A 19841-nucleotide genomic window follows, 5' to 3' on the forward strand; every position below is an offset into this window, starting at 1 on the left:
GCTGCTCTGAATCTCTTCTCTGCCCAACCTGTAGCTGTGCCTGGGATTGCTCCAATCCAGCTGTAGGACCTTGCACTTGGCATGGTTAAACTTCATAAGGTTGGCATCAGCCCACCTCACAAGCGTGTTGAGGTCTCTCTGGATGGCATCCCTTCCCTCCAGTGTATCAACCGAACCACACAGCTTGGTGTCATCGGCAAACTTGCTGAGGGCGCACTCAATCCCACTGTCCATGTCACCGACAAAGATGTTGAACAAGACTGGTCCCAACACCGATCCCTGAGGGACACCACTCGTTACCGGTCTCCAGCCGGACATCGAGCCATTGACCACAACTCTTTGCGTGTGGCCATCCAGCCAGTTCTTTATCCACCGAGTGGTCCACCCCTCAAATTGATGTCTCTCCAATTTAGAGACAAGGATGTCGTGTGGGACAGTGTCAAACGCTTTGCACAAGTCCAGGTAGATGACGTCAACTGCTCTACCCCTGTCCATCAGTTTCATAGCCCCATCATAGAAGGCCACCAAATTGGTCAGGCAGGATTTCCCCTTAATGAAGCCATGCTGGCTGTCACCAACCACCTCCTTGTTTTTCATGTGCCTTAGCATGTCTTCCAAGAGAATCTGCTCCAAGAGTTTGCCAGGCACAGAGGTGAGACTGACTGCTCTGTAATTCCCTGGGTCATCCATTTCCCCCTTCTTGAAAATGGGGGTTATATTTCCGTTTTTCCAGTCGTCAGGAACTTCACCTGACTGCCATGATTTTTCAAATATGATGGCCAGTGGCTTAGCAACTTCATTCGCCAGCTCCTTCAGGACCCGTGGATGGATTTCGTCAGGTCCCATGGACTTGTGCACATTCAGGTTTTTAAGATGGTCTCGAACCAGATCCTCTCCTACAGTGGGCCTAGGGTCCTCATTCTCACAGTCCCTGCGTCTGCCTTCCAAGACTTGGGTGGTGTGGTCAGAGCATTTGCCAGTGAAGACTGAGGCAAAGAAGTCATTAAGAACCTCAGCCTTCTCCAAATCCAGGGTAGCCAGTTCTCCAGATAGCTTCCGAAGATATCTTCCACTAGACCAGGTTGCTCCAAGCCCTGTCCAGCCTGGCGTTGAACACTGCTAGGGACAGGGCATTCACAGCTTGTCTGGTAAACCTGTGCCAGTGCCTCACCACCCTCACAAGGAAGAATTTCTTCGTGATATCTAGTCTAAATTTACCCTTTTTCTGTTTAGAACCGTGCCTCTTGTCCTGTCACTAGAGGCCCTGGTATAAAGTCTTGAAGCCTATGTTCTGTGCTAATCCTTGGCCACAGGGTAAACATAGCAACTAATTGTGGAGGAGTCTTTGGGCAGTTTCCACTGGATTTGGCCACTGGTGTGACCTTGCCTTTCTCTAAAGATGCAGCGGGATGTTCACATGTGAATACCCTTCATTTGACAAAATGATGGATAGGTTGGGTTTTTTTGTGAGGAAATGCTGTAACAGCTTGAATGACCAAAATGCATGAAACTTTTCTGGTCTGCCCAGAATGACGCACATCAACCAGAGGCCTCTTTGATGCTACATCACTTGGAGCTCCCACCATCTAGAGGGACATAAGATTATCTTATTTTCCCCCTACAGTGGTCAGTATATATATATATATATATGTAATGCACTGAACTACTGTGATAGGTCTATAAGTATGGCAGAAAAAATATCATATTCTAAAATGAAATACAGGGAGTGCAGTCATTCTTTTTTCTTTTGCCCATGTGTAAATAATTTTAATAACGCAGCAAGGGTTTTTTTTATTATTGGTTGAACTAACTAAGAACAGTCATGCTGGAATAAATTATATTCAACATCAGAAATTTTGAAGAACATGTTGAGCTATCTCTTTGACAGCAGAAAGTGCTTCTAAGCAAGTTGGTTTAATTTCTTGAGGAGGAAGCAAAAATCCATAAGTTCCTGTGTCCCGAAGCTCAATGGTAAAAGAATATTTAATGCCAAGATCATAAGCCCAGTCATCTGACCCTCCAGGAGCTAAATCTGTATGAGAAGGGAAAATAGATAAGTCACCTAGAACCAGAACTTTAGTTTTCTGCTCAAAAGCTGTCTTCTGATGCTAGCAAGGATGTGCTTTATTGCAGTAAAGTCATACTTACAAATTGTTTGTGCACCAGCACCAGGTCTGTAAATTTTCTTTGTTGTTCTCCTTATAGCTTTAGCTGCTTTCTTTGCCAGACTTTCCTGAAATTAAACAAAACATTCTTAGCTTTAGACCGTTGTGATAATAGTTAATATGTATGCAGTTAGGATTTACACTGTGTTCTGTGTTAACTCACATTAGTTAAATGTTCTTATTAAAGGCTCTAGAAAACCCACAAAACGTGATTAAAATTTTCAGCGTATGCCAATGCCACAGTTTGCATTTCTGCTGTAGCTAGGTAAAAAATATATATGGGACCTTACCATCACTTCAGGCAGCAAACTGTTGTCAGATCATTTTTTCCTCGTCTGATATTTTTCCTTTTTCACCACAGTATTTTAAGTCACTATTGATTTATGTAGTATTGACATAGATTTTCATTAAGGTATTCTACTATTAAACCTTAAAAGTAGCAAATGTCCAGAGTACCTCATTGCTTAGGTGTATGGAGGGCATTTTTTCAGTTACACACGCAAGTACTTTTAGGATGTATGTAAACCATGCAACATAATCAGAAATTAGCAAAATATCTTTTCAAGGTGCCCAATAAAACAAGACTTTGCTCTTTAGCTTCAGTGTATCAGGGGTTGTTGTGTTATAAATCTGTAATAAGTATTTTTATTTTTCCATAGTCTTCAGAAGCAGCTTGATAAGTTGCACACTACTAGATCAGCCCAGACTTCTTTAAGTTCTTAGGAACATCAAGAGAAATCTAATTTCCTAATTCCTGATCCTTAGAGCACTGTGTGTCCCTCATTAGAAGCCTAACCAAGCAGGGGAGGAATTTCTGAAATAAATGTGACATTTCAGGAGCTGGGAAGACTTACCAGTTCATCATGATCTTTGCTTTTTTCCATAGTGTAAGAGTATGGAAACAATACCAATTGGGAGTAAGAGTGCATGGTTATATAGGCTTTAATGATGTCTTTGTGATCCCTGATAAACCGAGCCACTGCTTTCACTTCAGGCTCAGACTCAGGGTAGGGTCCGCAGTATATCTCATGACATTCATAGGGAGATGCTCCTTCTCCTGTAACAAAGAAGTGCACAGTGTTACTCCTTCTCCTCTTCTGCAGTTCTGTTTAACAAAAGAGCAGAGTATGATGCTAATACAGAAGAAATGGACATGGCCATGCTGTGGAACGAACTCTCATACTTCTAGAAATCAGTGTGAACCTACTGGGATCTCTCACCTGCTATACACTTGAAAAAAAAAATGGAGAAGGTGAAGAAAAAAGAATGACTCAAAGGCTGAATAAAATGTCTTAGAGGAGGGGATGAATATGCTCAATTTAAATTCACCTAGAACAAAATCATGAGATCCCTTCTCAAAATCTAGAAGTACTACAGGAAAAAGACAGTTCTAAGTGATTATTTCATCTAGGGGGAAAAAAACCTGCCAATTGGAAGTAGGAGAAACACAAATCAAAGTGAAGGTTGTTAAGAATGAGAAAAACTATGCACTGGAACAAGTTACCAAGAAGACGTCTAGGATTCACAATTTTTGCTCTCTTCAGAATAAGACCAAATAACTTTCTGGAAGCAGCCAGGGTCTTTAATGTTAAAGGTCAGGTCTCCATGTTTTAATAAATTTTGTAAATTTTCCCCTTTGCTACTATCTCTAGTTTAAATGGACATTTTATCTTTAAATCTTATGCAGGAATAAAGCTCACTGAGTACTTTAACACCCACGAGACTTTCTTCATCCTTGGGCACTGGTATGTTTTAACAAATGCCCATCTTCCAGAAATCAATAATGCCAGTTACATCTGCACAGTTGCAGCCCTGAGGAAGAAACACAAGCTATTATCTTAAGATACAGGAGAGAAGGAAACATCTTTTGGTGCCAGTGATATCTAAGGAAGATCTATACCATGCCACAAAGTAGCAGGGAGCATACCTGGATCCCAAAAATGCTTTAAAATTGTGATTGAAATATATATCTCTCAATATAATATATATAAAAATATATAAAATTATTTAAATATTTAATTAAAACACGTGCAAAGATATGTTATAATTGAAAGTTTCAAGGCTCCATAAAGGTGTATTTGCATGAAATGTAGTTGCAATAGACAGAAAGTTTAGGTGATATGGTGGTGTCTGGTTGTCAATGTTATGAATAACCTGTATTTTCATGCATTGAGCTGTTCCACAGATGCTGCAAGCTCCTTTATAGTATGAATGGCTAAAAATAAATGCCTCTTGTATGAAGAAGCAGAAATAATACAGTGAAGAGAGAAGGCTGTGTGGGAGAAGTGGTGACAGAGAGGCTCTGGGAGATGCAGGCTGGGAGGTCAGAAACAAGGGTACTGGGGCAGAGAGGGCTGTGGTACATTTATGTTCTGGGATATAGTAAGTATAAACCTTAATGTTTCTGATTCAAGGGGGATTTCACAGGCAGTCCATGAAAATTCATGCACATGAAAATACAAACAGTTCCTGGCATTTGAGCAAAGTCATGCAAAAGAGGCAAAATGAGAATGTTAGATTTTATGCTGTTTTGTTTTGCAAAGAAGGGAGAACTCTCCAAGGAAAAAAGCAATGAAGAACCTGTTGGCTGGCAATCTCAGATAAATGTTCTGTCTGCTTTCCTAAATTCTTGATAAGATTGAGAACAGCCAGCGAAAGAAACGATATGGAAAATGTGGAGAAAAATTTAAATCCAGGTTCCAGTCAAAATTAGTTCCATACAGCAAATTCCAAGTTAGTGCATTGCTTTTTGTGGAATAATTTTGCTTCATACTGGTATAAAAGCAAAACATACAGTATCAGTGCATTTAGTGTATTTTGCTCTTCATAAAAACCATGAGGGATTTTTTTCATAAACTTCATAAAGTTGTTATCTGAGCAGCTGAAGAGGAAAAACAGCTTTAAATGCATACAGCTGAAACCCGCGATTTTGTGATGGCACAAAGTGTATTCACAAGCAAATCTGAAGCCAGTGGAAGTCTGAACATTTGACACCCCTGACAAGAACTCTTCTCTGCTTAGAAAGGTTAAATTGCAGGTTCCCATGAATTTGTGGTCTTTTCCCATGAACACAATCGTGTTATTGTATTCAATTGACACAGCTGCTAATAATTGCAGCAGTATTATAAAGTGATAAAACTCCAGCTTGGTTCTTCTGAGAATTCTGTTGAACAGCAATAATGGAGATTTTACAGTTAATATGTTCTGGGTTAAATCTGCTCAACTGTTGCTACCAGTCGCTAATGCATCTGAATCAATATAAACAATATTTTTATGCTAACTAAGAAAAACAGGGGTTTGGTTTTCAGCATTTTACTGACTATATACACACACACATATATATATAACTAAAAGAAGCAGAAACTTAGGGACAGCCTTACAATCATCTGTTTAAGTTTATTACAAGCATCTGACTTGGTCCTTCGATTCATCTTTACGTTTTTTTTCTCCAATGACCCTACAAGGTGCTGAGGCTTCTATGTTTCAGAACACATCTAAAAATGAGGAGTGTAGCCTGGCTGAAAACAGTATGAATGCTTCTCTGGTTACTTAAGTAAGATGTTCTGGTTTTGCCCTGTAAGAAGATGTATATTTTGTCCAAAAATTTACTTAGGGAAGAAGTACTTCCTAATCTACCTGTTTTCTTCTGCTCTTTGTAAAATTGAATCATCTCTCCACTTCAGAAGTTGTTCGCCTGAAATGCTTGACAAGTTGAATGCGCTACATTGTATAACCTTGAAACTAGTATCTGTATCACATAGTTTTTTGCTGTTACTTCTTCAGGCTTCTCCAAATTCTGTTTTTGACACATTTATACTGAATATCACTTTCAGATCTGTTTGTGATCTCCATCTTCATTATTTTGTGCCTCAAAAAATGTATCATTTTCCCCATATGATAGCCATGGATAGTAAATAAACATCTTTATTCCCAGTTTAATAATGGACTAAAATGACCAAAAGTCATACAGGACATTACTGTCAGTACTGTGTGTAACCAGATCTGACCCGTAGGTTAACATTTTAAGGCAGCTATTCTGCCTTAAAAGCCTGTCAAGTACTAAACTGCCTGTAGGTAAGTAAACGTGATGCAGCCTTGACAACAACAAACACTGGGAGCCAAAAAATCTTGGTCAGCTAGGCATTACTGAAGGATGACTGGGATGATCAGAATACAGCACGGTGGAGCATCTGTTCAACTGGATGGTGCAACAGCTCTTGGTTGACATAGCAAGGGATGTTGAGATAGTTCTCTCTCCCTCTTTTGTCCCTCCCATTAATAGCCTGCACCACATGTGACATGGTGTGATGCAAGGGGCAGGATCCAGAGTCCTGGTCCCCCTCTCTCTTGTCATGGTGCTGGGAAGAGGTTAAACCCCAGTGTGGCATCTGGGGAGGAAAAGTCCTGAGTCCCAACAAAAAGTGTCTGAAGTTGGGGAAGTATTCACTTGTTCATAACAGATACTCAGCTGCATTTGTCTTTATATCAACTCTGTGAAATAGAAAATGATTTTTTTTTTCCAAAATAATGAATTTTAAAATAAAATTGATTTTTAAAATAATGAATTTTAAAGGCTAAAAGTGAGGCAGGGGTACAATAGGAAGGATGTATGTCATACCACACCAGTGCGCATCAAAATTCCTGTTCATGTCAGTACCAATGCACTTGCTGCTACCATGCGATGAGCGGCTCTTTCTCCACAGCCGATTCTATGGAAACGGACACATAAGACATGTTCAGGGAAAAGCTGAGAGAAACAATGCACCATCTCATTGGTTAATTAAATGTGACTTCCCAGTTGTGCCTCTACAGGTCATGTGCCAAGGAAGATGCAAAAGACCAAGGCAGATTATAAAACCACAGTCTGCCTGCCGGCAAGGCTGGATGATAAAAGACGATACTGGGTAGGATAAGAAGTGGTCACATCTGGTCTGATTTCAATGGATTTGGACTGTGGAAGGAGAGGATGAGACATAGAGTTTGGCCAGAAATATGAGTTTAGAACTCCCAAGTCCAACCTTTCTGTAGGCATTGCTGACAGCATGTGGAAAGTTGGAAATTTGGTGTGCAGCTGTTGAGGTATATTTATGTAGTTATCCAAATGTGAGCCAGGCTGGGTTAAGATTGAATGAGTAAAAGAGTGGAGTAGGATTGTTGGTTGTTTTTTTTTTTGTTAACATGAGTGAATGATCTAAACCCCAAAGAACCATATCAACAACTTAGAATTTGCAATCAATACATAAAATCTTGGACAAAAGATAGATGTTGTACCTTCATGTATATGAAGCAAAAAGTATGCAGAAAATGGGGCTATCTTGCAGAGGAAGGAGTGAGTTATTGGCTGTTCTTCGTGTGATGCAGCGTGCTATCCAGCTTGTGCTGGATTGCGCCAGTAGTTGTAACCTTGCTGCTGAAGGCTGACAAAGGCATTCCCTGACCTCTAGAAATATTAAAATCCCAAGGTGAGATTCTGTCATTTCCAAATGCATTTCTGGCATTTTGGAAGACACCCAGTTGCTGTGGGTCAGATGCCAATTTGTTGCAGAATTTGTTCTTTCTGACATAGGGCAAAGATGCAGAAATTCCAAGCACAGATTTAAGAGTTTGGGGCATGCAGTTCCAGGATGGAAATGATGCCCTAAGCATGCTCACTGATGGTTCCCATAAATAGCACATCATTGCGTTGCATAGGCTATCAGAAAAGCTCTACGTACAGAAGGATGGCTCCAGGTGTACTCATAGCCATCTACATTGATCACAGGCATGACGTAGAAGTCAAAGTGCTCCAGAAGTGCTGTCATGGTCTGATCTCTCTCACGCACATGGATTGCCTATAAAGCACAGGAGAAACTTATTAAAAGCATTTGTAACAGTGGTTTTCTTACCTTCCTAGAAAGGCAGCTGATGGGCTATGTAAAACAACCGTGCAATTATCAGACCAGTCTATCTCCTGGTAGAGATGCACCACACTGCAGAAACTGCTAAACAGCAAAGTAGCTCTTTGGTTAGAAATGCCAGGGAGAGGGTAAGAATTGAACTGATACAGTCAATCAGATACACTGCAGTCCAATGTTAATTGGTGGTCATGAGATAGAGTTGAAGCCTGTTAAAAGGAAGGTTTGAGCTTCTGCTAGTCATATAAAATACAGGAACCCTCCCTCCCACTGAAAATACCACAAAAGTAGTGGTATATAAAATAAATCAGGCCATAAAATGAAGCAGGCCCAAAAATAACAAGTAACATTTCAAATGGCTGCTGTATATAACATTATTTCTTCTTTCTTATCTTACTGGTTGTTGATCCATGAAGCAGGGATAAATTTTAACCTAGATAAGTGGGTTTATTACTATTAAACTAGAATAAGACATTAATCATATAATATTTTTATTATTATTATTTATGCCTTACTTAAACCACTTTATTTAATTTTAAAACCTTCCTCATTTTACTGAGGAAATGGACTTTCTCTCACTAAATGGGAAGTGCCAATCTTTCTACAAAATTAAGTGATAAAGAGTGAACCCATTATGAAGAATGCCTAGGATTTGCTAGAGAGAGCTAGTGATTTTAATGTGTGTGTGCAGATGTGGATTAACGTCAGATTTTGAAATGTTACTTTTATGAAGTGATATAAAAATAAAATTTGAATTTAAAACACATAAATTAGATCAAAAGGATTGTGAACCTAGATGTTCAGCTTGTTACTTCTGAAAAATGCTACAGGGACATGTCACTGGCAAAGTGACAGCACTGCTGGTAATTATTTGGAGCAGCATGAAAAGGGCAAATGCATTTCTCTCCAAGGGAACCTTAAAGGCTGGGATTATAGGTGAGTCACAAGGTACATTCGGCTGTATCTGCTTCTAACTCTCGCAATATCCTTTCAAATATAGTCACTGAGATTTTATAGTTGTGACTGAGGACAGAAATAAACACCTGATTATTATTATTATTATTATTATTATTAGCCTTATTATTTAGTTCTATCATGAACTGTAATTCATGTTTGAAGGACTCATCTATGTTATTTCTCTGGCTACAGTACTGGTGACTGTGAAGTCTGAATCTCATCTAGCATATTTTTACAGTGAACTTTGCTTTTTGTGGAAAACAGTAAATAATATCTCAGGATATTAACTGAGCAAGCTGAGCAACCTTGTCTAGGCCAGAAAGGCATTAGGAGCCTTTTCCTGGTACATACTAGGAATTGGGCCAGCAACTTAACAGAGTTGAGCAGAGATGCCTTAAATTCCAAAAGACCAAGGCAACATATGTTAAAGTACAGTTGAAAATCATGGATGTTGAATCTTTTGGTGTACCTTTGTTCACTATTCTGAGCAGTGTAGGTATTAAAAATACTAAAGATCAGATGCGACCATTGGTCTGCAACTGCACATCAAGGCTGATTTTGGGCTAAGCCCATACTACAGCCTCATCCCAACAGTGATTTGCTAGTTCCCATGAGCTGATGCTATGCATGTGGCTGGCAGATGTGGATCGTGTTCTGGAGGTCTGAAATGAGGGTGTTTCTAGGAGGGATGGTACCTTCAGAAGAAGGTGGCTTGTGTGGCCTCATTCTCTGAATGAGGCAGATCAGAAAAAAAGCAGAAGCACGAATAAATAATGCAGAGGCAGGAGGCAGAGGAGCAGTAGCAGCAGGCACAGCAGCAGGTGACACATCACAGCAAGTGATAAATAGAGATTGCTGGCATTCATGCTGGTGTGGAGCTATGCCATGCCTGGAGCAAGAGGTATGTATTGCTTTAGGAAGGCATGTAGGGAAAAGCCAGGGGTTGTAGGACAGCTTGAGCTCACTCTGGGTCTCCTCTGATCTACTCCTGGCAGTGCCAGCTGCCAGTAATATGGGCATGAGCCACCAAGTGCTGCATGATTCAGAGCCAAGGTCACTCCTTGGGTCCATGTGGCAGTATGGGCACAGCCCTAGCAGATTACCAGATACTTGCTTTTCCTGACATGCCCTCTCCATCCATGACTGTTCATAATTGTAAACATCTATGTTGAATTTGCTGCACATTTGAATAAACTTTGAAGTTTCTTTCATATACTTGAGAATACATCTGAGCTCTTTTGCATTTGATCTTTATGACTTTCTGTCTGTTGCACACATCCCCCCTCCATCTACTCACACACACATATGTGCACACACACTCACTGCTACGTATGCAGCTTAGACACAAAACTCATATGATGGTGTTGTGGTTAAGACTTTATGGAGCTTAGAGTGCAGTTGGGTAGAGAATCAAGATTTTTTGCTTTGCTTTGAAAATGATAATCAATCAGATGTGTTTAGCTACTCACATGGCCTATGAACCACAGACAAAAAGCAGGAGAAATCCATTCTCTAGCATGGATACCACAGTCTATCCATATGGCACTTTTGGATTTGTCCTGGCTTTTAGAAAGCTGACAAAAGAGAACTTGCATTAAAATGGCACCGTTGCAAAGTTAACCACCTGAAAGCAGAAGTGAAAAGGGTAACCAAGATGGAAGAAGAAACATCTGTCTTGTAAGGAGAGCTCAGTCTGATACTGGGCCAGGATACTGCTGTCAGTTATGTTCACATGCAGTCAGAGAGCCATGTTCAGACTGCTTGCAGCAAGCTCCTAACATAGCATCAAGACTACAGCAAGACCTGAGGTCAAGTGAGTAGGTCACCAACTAAGCAGGGCAACAAACTAAATTGGATTCATAGTTAACAGAGGAGGGTATCCACCACACCAATATTTCATGCATTTGGATGATGGCCTAGATGTGATAACTTTATTGTGACCCAACAAGGAGCCTAATGTGGTCAAATGCCTTTGCAAATACAGTACACCTTATTGCAAGAATTTAGGAAAATTCTAACCCCCACAAAAATATGCGTATAAGTATAGATTTAAGAAAGTGTTCTGGCCAAACCCCGTCCACTTGCTGACATTAGTACTTAGACAGGTTTTGCAGTAAGTCACAGCTGTACCTTCAGAACATAAAGCGGTCGTTTTTCATACGATGATCCAATATATATTTTCTGGAGGAGGTCAGAATGGACTTTCACTACTTCTTCCATCCAATGATATATCTGCAAGGATGAAGTTAGCAAACTGATCTTCTCCCAGTTATTGTCCTTCATCCCTGAACGTGGTCTAGACTTAGATTAATTCTTCCTCCCAAAATCCTGCCTCTTTAGCTGATGAGAAATTAAAACTGGCAATTCAGCCCACTTACCACTTGTCTGTCTGTAATTTCTCATAAAAACCCTACTAAGATAGAGTCACAACACAGTCCAAATGTAGCCCTGAAATTCCTCTTTACTTCTACTTGGTTAAATTGCTGTTTATTTCATGTTTAAAATATTTGTATGTTGTTTTGTGACTTCATTTTCCTTCTGTATTAACTATATTCAAACGGCAGTTTGAGGCAAAAATGAGAGATTTTGTCTGGGGCTTCTTTCTTTATGAAGCCATTACAGTAAATACAACTCTCAGTGGCTGAGCAATACAATGGTAATCATGATGATTTCTTTCCTTATCTCCATTCTCAACCACGAGACAAATTTCAGCCTTTGAATCTACAGAGGATTACAACAAAAATGTCTTTACTTCTTTCATTGAATGGTAGTTTTCATAATATGATGAAGATATGCGTGGGTTGACTGTGTCATTGATAATCTGTTTTTCAATAAGTCCTTGAACATCTCCCAGTGAGACTCTGAAAAAGAGCACAATGCCCTGTGAAATAAATGACAAATAACTTTACAGAAACATTCATGACAACAAATAAAAACATACATACTTGTGTTGGATGGTCAGTTGCCTTAACTGAGCTTTTATGCTATTTATGCTGGATGCCCTGACATAGAAATGGACTTCTCCATTCTTCTTGATGTTTTCAACCACAACAGGTTGCCAGAGAATGACCTGCAAAGTTTCCAAAAGCATTTTAAATTTATTTTAACCTAGGAAAGAAAAATATTCTTACTGACATTTAAGAAGTATTTCAAAAATAATCAAAGCATATGTTTTCAATTTAAGAGACCACTTGTAACAAGCAGTTTAATGTTCCCTGTGTTGTGTTTCAGCATTCTGCTACTGCTGGAAATAAAACGTGTATATTTAAGACATGTTTATAATGACTTCTGCACATAAATTCATAAATCAGGAACAAAGACAGGAACATAACCTTTTCTGAGATAGTATTTCTGGTATAATAGATATGCTTAGCTGGTTATTATGTTACATGTTTTAAAGTCTGCTGAGAGTTATTTTCCCTGAGGGTATTTGGAGAATTAATGAAGATCAGGCTAGTCTTTGTAGTTATTGTATTCGCTGATGACTTTGATCAGGGAGGAAATAAATGCCAGAAGGGGTTTGAATATAAGTCAAGTTGAAGCAGCAATACAGAGATTAGAAATGGGAGCAAAATAAGAAAATGAGATTCTTCTTGGTAAAATTAAATCTTTCATAATAATAAAATCAGAAGCCAACATATTTAATAAAAGACTGAAACTTTAAAACCAATAATACCAAAAGATATAAGGGTGACAGTAAGCAGAAATTTAGTTATGAATTTACAATGTGAAAAAGATCAACGTAATCCTTAAATGCATTTTTGAAAACATGCAACATGGAGTTGCCAGACAAAAGGGTTTATTTTTTTTCCTTTCTGGTGTAGTTGCATTATTGTATTATTCAACTTAGGCACCATGTTTCCAGGCATGTAGCAGTTGTCAGCTGTTTACCTCACTCATATCTCAGAGAGAATGTGTCTGCAAAATCTTACAGAAAACTCATCTGTGCTTTTAATCAACACTTTGGAACAGTAAGTGGGAAAACATTTGGTCCCTGGATATATTACTGCAATGTGCTATACAAATGGTTGAGCTAGTCTCAGTATAGTCACCTCACATGTTATTGGCAGGGTAGTAAGAGCATCACATAGCTCAGCATTGTTTGGAAAACCATCTAAGATGCAAGCTGGATGCTTAGCTGCCCAGCACTGATTTTCCTGTTTCCCTAGCTAGGCTGCTGTCTCCACTGGCATGCATCAGTTCAGATTGAATTTCTCTTAGGCAAAGGCATTCTTTGAATGGAGGGTGAGGAAAACTGAGGAACTCTGGATTGACATAGCTGAGGTGGCAGAGGAGCAATGAATGGGGGTAAATGGGAAACTCTGATAATGCATATGATTATTGGTCTCTTTACCTATTATCACAATGGTCAATACTGCCCCATGGCAGCAAGAAAAGACTCTCTTGTAGGTGTTACTGCATCTGGGTCTTCTGATGGAGGCTGCATGTAGTGTGTGGGCTGCAAGAACAAAACATTTCCTTCGCTTTAGGTTTTGCTTCCAACTGCAGGAGTAGCACCTACAATTAGTCTGATAATTCCTCTTGTAAGATGTTAATTTTCATATGCTTCTTCTTTGCTAGATTGCTAGATTGGAACCATTAAAATTTGTTAGGAGGTACTATTTATGGCTTCCCCTTCCCTTTCCTTCTCCTATTCCCTTTCTCTTTTCTTCTTATAACTTGCTCAATTTGTAGCCATGGGAAAAAAATCATCAGTTTATAACCCTTGAAAAATGTTCGGCTTGCGTATTCACATAAGTGACTCGGTAGAAATCAGCACATGCTGTTTCTACACTGAATGTACTGTAGTTGTTCTTAATGACTTCTTGGGGCTCCTGCATACAAGAAGTGAAGAATGATGGTGATGAGGGAGAAATGGAGGAGGGAAGATTTATTTTGGTACAGGAAAGGACATGGATATGTGAATTGACTTGTGGAGGTGGAAAAGAGGAAGGAAGGTTGTCAAGGTTTGTGAGAACTAAAGGGAAGGATCAAAAGATGCTACTAGGGACAGCAGGTAGGATTTTGGGGTGGACATAAAATAAATAGTAGCCAAGAAAAACAGAGAAAACTGGGCATAGGCACCACTGAAAGCTCTCATCCATCTGTGACACATCCTCAATCATAGTGTAAATTATGTTGGTTGATGGAACATTTACACCTTTGTTGCAGAGTGTTGGCTTCAAACTGGGAGGGTGCAGTTGGGCAAAGGCTTTTGAAGAAGAGATGCCTCATTTTAATTAAATACTCTAGTCTTTAATGAAAGGTTATAATGCTTTTTGAGTTTTGGTTGTTTTCTTTTAAAAAGCTATTGCTTAAGAGATTTTTATCTTTTAAATGCTGCTTTAAGAAAACTACCATAAAAATCCAGTACTGATCTTCAAAGCTGTGCAAGTCATATAGGTCAAGATTGCATTGGTATAAAATGCTGAGGTTCTCTAGCAAGTGTGTTTCTATTTACTGTGTGTTGGTGCTTTGCCAGTTTTTCAGTGTCTTACTACACAAAATTAACTGCAGAAATCTGAGCTCTGGTCTAATGCGTTACTTCAACTTCGTGAAGGAGGGATCTCCTCCTGTAAGTCATAAGATAGTGGAGCAATGAAAATCAGGCATTTGTTGAGTTGCTGTATCGGAACAAGTGAATAAAACTGGGCTAAATCTTTCTCTGGTAGGAAAGGCAGTATTAGTGCGCCTGGGGGAAGAAACTGGCCTAGAGACAAGAGAGGCAGAGGGATCTGTTTACCTCAGTGGTGTTCAATAAATCCTGAAGTGCTTCAACCTGTTTGTCTGTTTGTGGAAGAGCCCACAAAACTTCATCTCTGAAAAAGAAGGGTATTTAAGTAAAGCACAGGTACTCAGAATTCTAGATCATGTGAAAGTAGAGAAGCAGGCTTGGCCTTTCTCGTCTTCCCTGGCTTGGCTGCAGTGAACTCAAAGAAGATTCAATAATGAAGATGCCGAGCTCCATTCCAGCCTTTGCTTCTGCCAGACAGTAAAATCCATGAAAGAAGTGGTGCAGGGCTTTGGTAGCCAGTATTTACTGCTGGACTATGAGAACCATCCTGGGAGCTGGTACCAGCACAACAGCAACCAGCCCCAGCTACACCTGAGTGCAGCAGCACCGGTGGAAAACTAGCCTATACCAGGAAGACAGCTCTCCTGTTGTCCCTTGAGTTTCGTGGTCTCAGTCACTGTTCAGCAGAAACATGAACCCTCCCATCCTGGAAAAAGCCCTCCCAGGTGGGCAAAAGCAAAACATGATGTTTTATAGATGAGCAGAGGCTACCGCCATCCTCATTCCTACCAAAGTCCAGCTGCCCCAATCTCCTAATTTCTATCCCTGTGCCAGGTATTGTTTCAGTTGATCTACCGCTGTCCTCCCCCTCTTTGCCTGGTAACTTATATTCCACTTCTACTTGAAACCCATCGTCTGGATATGCAGTACGTGAGATGGTGCTACCCACTACTCCTTGCCTGGCCCCACTATTGGTGACAGAAGTGAAATTCACTTTCTGGAAAGAAAACCCACCATTTCTGCATTGTAAATCCAGTCCTGATTTCCAGTTCCCTGCAAGCTCTGTAGTTCAAAATTGCACTGGATAGATAATTAAAATAATTTGTCTGTGTAGAAGGAGCAGGCTCAGGGGAATGTCAAACACTTATTTCCATTGTCTGGGCTGGGCTGGCTCTCAGCCCTTTAATCGTGTGGATTTGGCAGCAGTGTATAAACCTGACACTGTGGAAGCCCCTGCCAGCCGTGTCTGCAAAGGCTGTTCTGAAAAGAAAACAGGCAGGGCTATCAGAACTAGTGTTTTCAAGCTGCATAACACGATTGTCACAACTCAGTGTTGTGACTGATTTCAAGCAGAGACCTGACAGCAACTGGCAACCAGGTAATTTATCTTTTCTACTTTTAGCCAGGCTCAAAGCAATCACTGTTGTTTCTCATGTAGGACCAGCAATATGCCAGCCCTATTTTTGCCTCCACCATTTGACAGAGCATCAAAAAGTAATCAGGCATAGGCAGAGTTGGCATTTTGCCTATTTCGTCAGGCAAGTGCGATCCACAGTGTGTGTCTGGGGCTACTTTAAAAGTGAATTTGTCTTCTTGTATCTGGGGGAATCTTTCCAGAGGGGAGGCCAGAAAAGGGCTGCTGCATCTGGCTTCATCCTGTGATTCCCACAGCCTGAGAGTGCTATAACGAGGAAGTTGGTGTGTACTTGCACCCCACCATTTGCTGCACAAATATTTCAACTGAGCGTGATAAGTACTGGAGAGGTTGTAGCTAGCAGCAATTCCTCTATAGCTCTCATTGGTAGGACCTGAATACACTGAACAAGCTGATCTGAATTCTGCCCTTGCGTTTGTAGCCGTGTTTAACATGGGGAGTAGTAACAGATGAAATTGTAGTTGTTCAGCTTCTCAGTTCCTTTGCTTCAAGGAAAAGCTCTAATTGTTGCCTTTATACATATCTCAGAAACAACCTCCCATCCCCAGCTTCCTTTTCCTGCCTGCTGCCCTGTTTGGACATGTTCATCTTGAACACACTTCCACATTTTGTCCTCATGCCCTGCTTCCCTAGTTGCTCTTTGAGTTTGTCCTTAAGAGGATCCTCTAACTTTCTTCCCATTATATTATATTATATTATATTATATTATATTATATTATTATATTATAAGGGAACTTTTATTCTCTTCCTCTAACTTTCTGCCAGGGTCCCTCTGGACTCTGTCATTGCTCCCCATCTATTTTGCCTCTTCCTTTTCTTTGGGTGACAAAAGTAAGTCCAGCTGCCATCCCCATACCACAATGCTCAGACCTTGCCTTGTAGCTATGACAGAGTGAGTGGGATGCATTACAGTTCATTTTAGATGGTTTTGATATCTTAATCTGAGCTTGTCACTCCTAATAAAGAAACAGGCACTTTCAGGGTCTGGTTAACCCGAGCAAATTTAGAAGTGTGTGATAAACTGGAATGAGTTATAACCTAAATACACATATTTTTTTCCACTAGCTGTACAGGAAGTGAAGGGGACTTGTTTCCATGCAGAACTCTATAGAAATCCCATATAGTCAGCTGAATCCCATCCAGGGACCCTAGCCACCATCTCACAGATAGTTGTAAGTCAGTGCCGGCTCTCTGCAGGCATGTCAATCTCTTCATCCCTTCTCTCCACTACAAATCTCAGTCACCAGGAATTCCATCAGCATCACATGCCAATCAGACCCACAAAACCAAGGCACCAGCAGGGATGTATCTCTCTGTCCTCATAGCCTGGCTTCATTTGAATCTTGAGTGTTGTGACTATCATCTCCAGAAAAGAGACCTCCCTACCTGCCTTCAGCTGAATGTCTTACCCTGGCTCTGGCAGGTAGTGTCACTAGAGGAGTGCTGCCAGCATCATCACCTGTTCTCCTGGACCACGTAAGCTGTTCATCTGCCTCGAGCACAGATGTCTGCCTGTGGGCTCTCTTTTCTTCCACCTTGCTGTCTCTCAATCAGCCGCCATGCTTGCCCTTTCCCTACAAGTGAACTGTGTCTTTCCACTGTTCCCAGCTCTTTCACAAGTCTCACAATGCAGTAATCACACTATAACCTTGCAAAGGCAAGCTTTAATACATGACCATTAAATCCTTCCACACTAGCACCCAAATAAAAGTAATAAGTCAGATATATCACCTTTAAAATCTCATTGTTTTAGCCATTTTTATAACCAGGGCTGGGAGGGTTAGACTCAGGCTTTTCAATGGGAAATGTTGTATTCTTCTGTAAGGGTCAGATATTCAGCATTTTATTAAAATATGAAATAGATGAACCTTCAAGTAGCACAGAGCAATATTGCCCAACTGGATTAACTTAAAAACATGTTTAATTGTCCCCCTATTAAGCTAAAACTGTGTTTAACTGTCCCCCCGCTGTAACCCTCCTCACACCTCTGTAGCAATTCACAACAAAACATGATTGTAACACAAATGGGAATGAAATATCCTCTTCTAAGACATGAACTCAGTGGTGTTGATCCCTCACAGGTCTGCCACTGGCATGTGGTGTGGAGTTAAAGAGGGGCTGTGAGACATAATTCACTAGTATTTGTGTGGGTGTTTCAGTCCTGTGATCAGGTTGTGTTTGATCGTGATTCCCGTAGGTTGTTAATATCACCATGAGAGGCTTATCCTCTTAGTTTTCCCTATTAAAACATCTCAGTTTTTTAAATCATCTGTACATGTAGGAAATCGAAGCACTTTGCCCATCTTCATCTCTGACACATGTCCTTGTGTTTTAAGAAAGAGTTTGGTTCCCAGGCATTTCTGAAATTTATCGATAGGTAACAATAAAGCTGCTTCTAGAATATTGTACAAATGCCGAATGGTTATTCAAAAGTGATTTATGACTGGAAAAACAATCATAAAAGCTGCTTTAGAAAGAAAACAGATTGTTAGCACTTTCTGAAATGGTTTCCATTTCTACCTCAAGAAGTAATTCACTTAAGATCTTGTTTTAAGGCAAATGAAGCAAATTATTTTACCTCATTAAGTTTCAGAATGCCCTTTATTGGCATTCAAAAGCACTGAATGAACAGAATTGATTGGCACTTAGACCTAAAAGAATAGTTTTAATATGATTAAAAACATGGGATTTATGGATGCAAAGAAGATTTAGAATAATTTCATTTCCTCCCCCATCTATATGTTAAATTGAACCACATATCCAATTACAAGACCAATAAATAAATGTCAGCCTTTGCCAAATGTTTTCTTATGCAACTTGGAGTTATTCTGCCTCAGTACATTCCCTGTCCCACTCACCACACTCTAAAAGCCCAGTAGCACCAGTAGATATTTACCTTGGAAGAGTGAAGACATGCTTCTCTTGAATCCAGATAAGTAGGGTAAAAAAGAGCAGGCAAAACTGCATCTTCATGGCATACACGAAGAAACCAAATGCAATTGGAAAGCCGAGGGTTCAGGACCCACATTACTGATTTAAAAAATGCTATTTAAAGAGTGGTTAAAATTTAATACTGTCTCTCATCTCAAGCCCAAGCTCCCAAGCTCCTGGTAGCTAAGTCAATACGACAGAGCTCCCTGGGGAGGTCCTGCTCATATTGATGTTGCCCACCTCCAAAAGGATAAAGTACATTTTGGGCATTTTCATATTGAGAAGACACTTTGTCATCTCAGCCTTCGTGTCATTTCACTGTGGCTACAAACTACAGACATAAGAAAGAACACACAGCACAAAGGTTTTGAGATCCTGTAATGTTTACAGAGGTCTGGCAGCGTGCTCTGCATTCAGAACTCTTATAACACATCACAGCCAAGCATGAAGCTGGAGTGGGACTGAGGTTAACCACATTCCCTCTGTGGAGTCCAAATGGAAAAATCCTGAGCAGGAACGCTTCTTTTGCTGGCATTTGCTAGCAGAGAAAACAAGGAGCAAGTGTGATGTGATACCTACTTGTTATTGAGGGATGTTTCTCTTGTTTAGGATAGAGCACCCTGATTTGGTCTCCATCTTCTGCAGCTGGTCGCTATCTCTTTGGTTAACACCTGGTCTATCCAAGGATTTCAGATTGCTTGTTCTGCTCTGTGTCCTCTTTTCTGTGATGTTCAGATGACCCTGTATTTTACATATGTCATATGGGGTTAGCTTTTCAAGAAATGTGCCAGTGACTTTTCATCTCATTATTAATTTTTGCATGCCCCAAGATTTTTCTCCTATATTTCTATCCACAATTGTCCAGACAGGACATGCCAAAAAGCTGAATCAATTTGACATGTTAGCTTTTGACTGAGTATGTCATGTAGGTGCAGAACGAGGGA

The 19841-nt window shown here is 40.2% G+C and overlaps 1 protein-coding gene across 1 annotated transcript; it reads right to left on the minus strand.

Moving 5' to 3' along the window:
• Positions 1-1847: 1847 nt before the first annotated feature.
• On the minus strand, positions 1848-18933 carry CPB2 (carboxypeptidase B2; the record flags this gene model as incomplete). The annotated part of the gene is made up of 11 exons (XM_080613550.1): positions 1848-2032; positions 2149-2233; positions 3020-3222; positions 6784-6874; positions 7880-7996; positions 10486-10590; positions 11147-11248; positions 11769-11877; positions 11962-12086; positions 14760-14835; positions 18863-18933. The coding sequence occupies 11 exons, from the start codon at positions 18931-18933 to the stop codon at positions 1848-1850; spliced, it is 1269 nt and encodes a 422-aa protein (XP_080469676.1).
• Between the last annotated feature and the right edge of the window lie 908 nt (positions 18934-19841).

Source organism: Psittacula echo, assembly GCF_963264785.1.
Source record: "Psittacula echo genome assembly, chromosome: 3".
Classification (NCBI taxonomy): Eukaryota; Metazoa; Chordata; class Aves; order Psittaciformes; family Psittacidae; genus Psittacula; species Psittacula echo.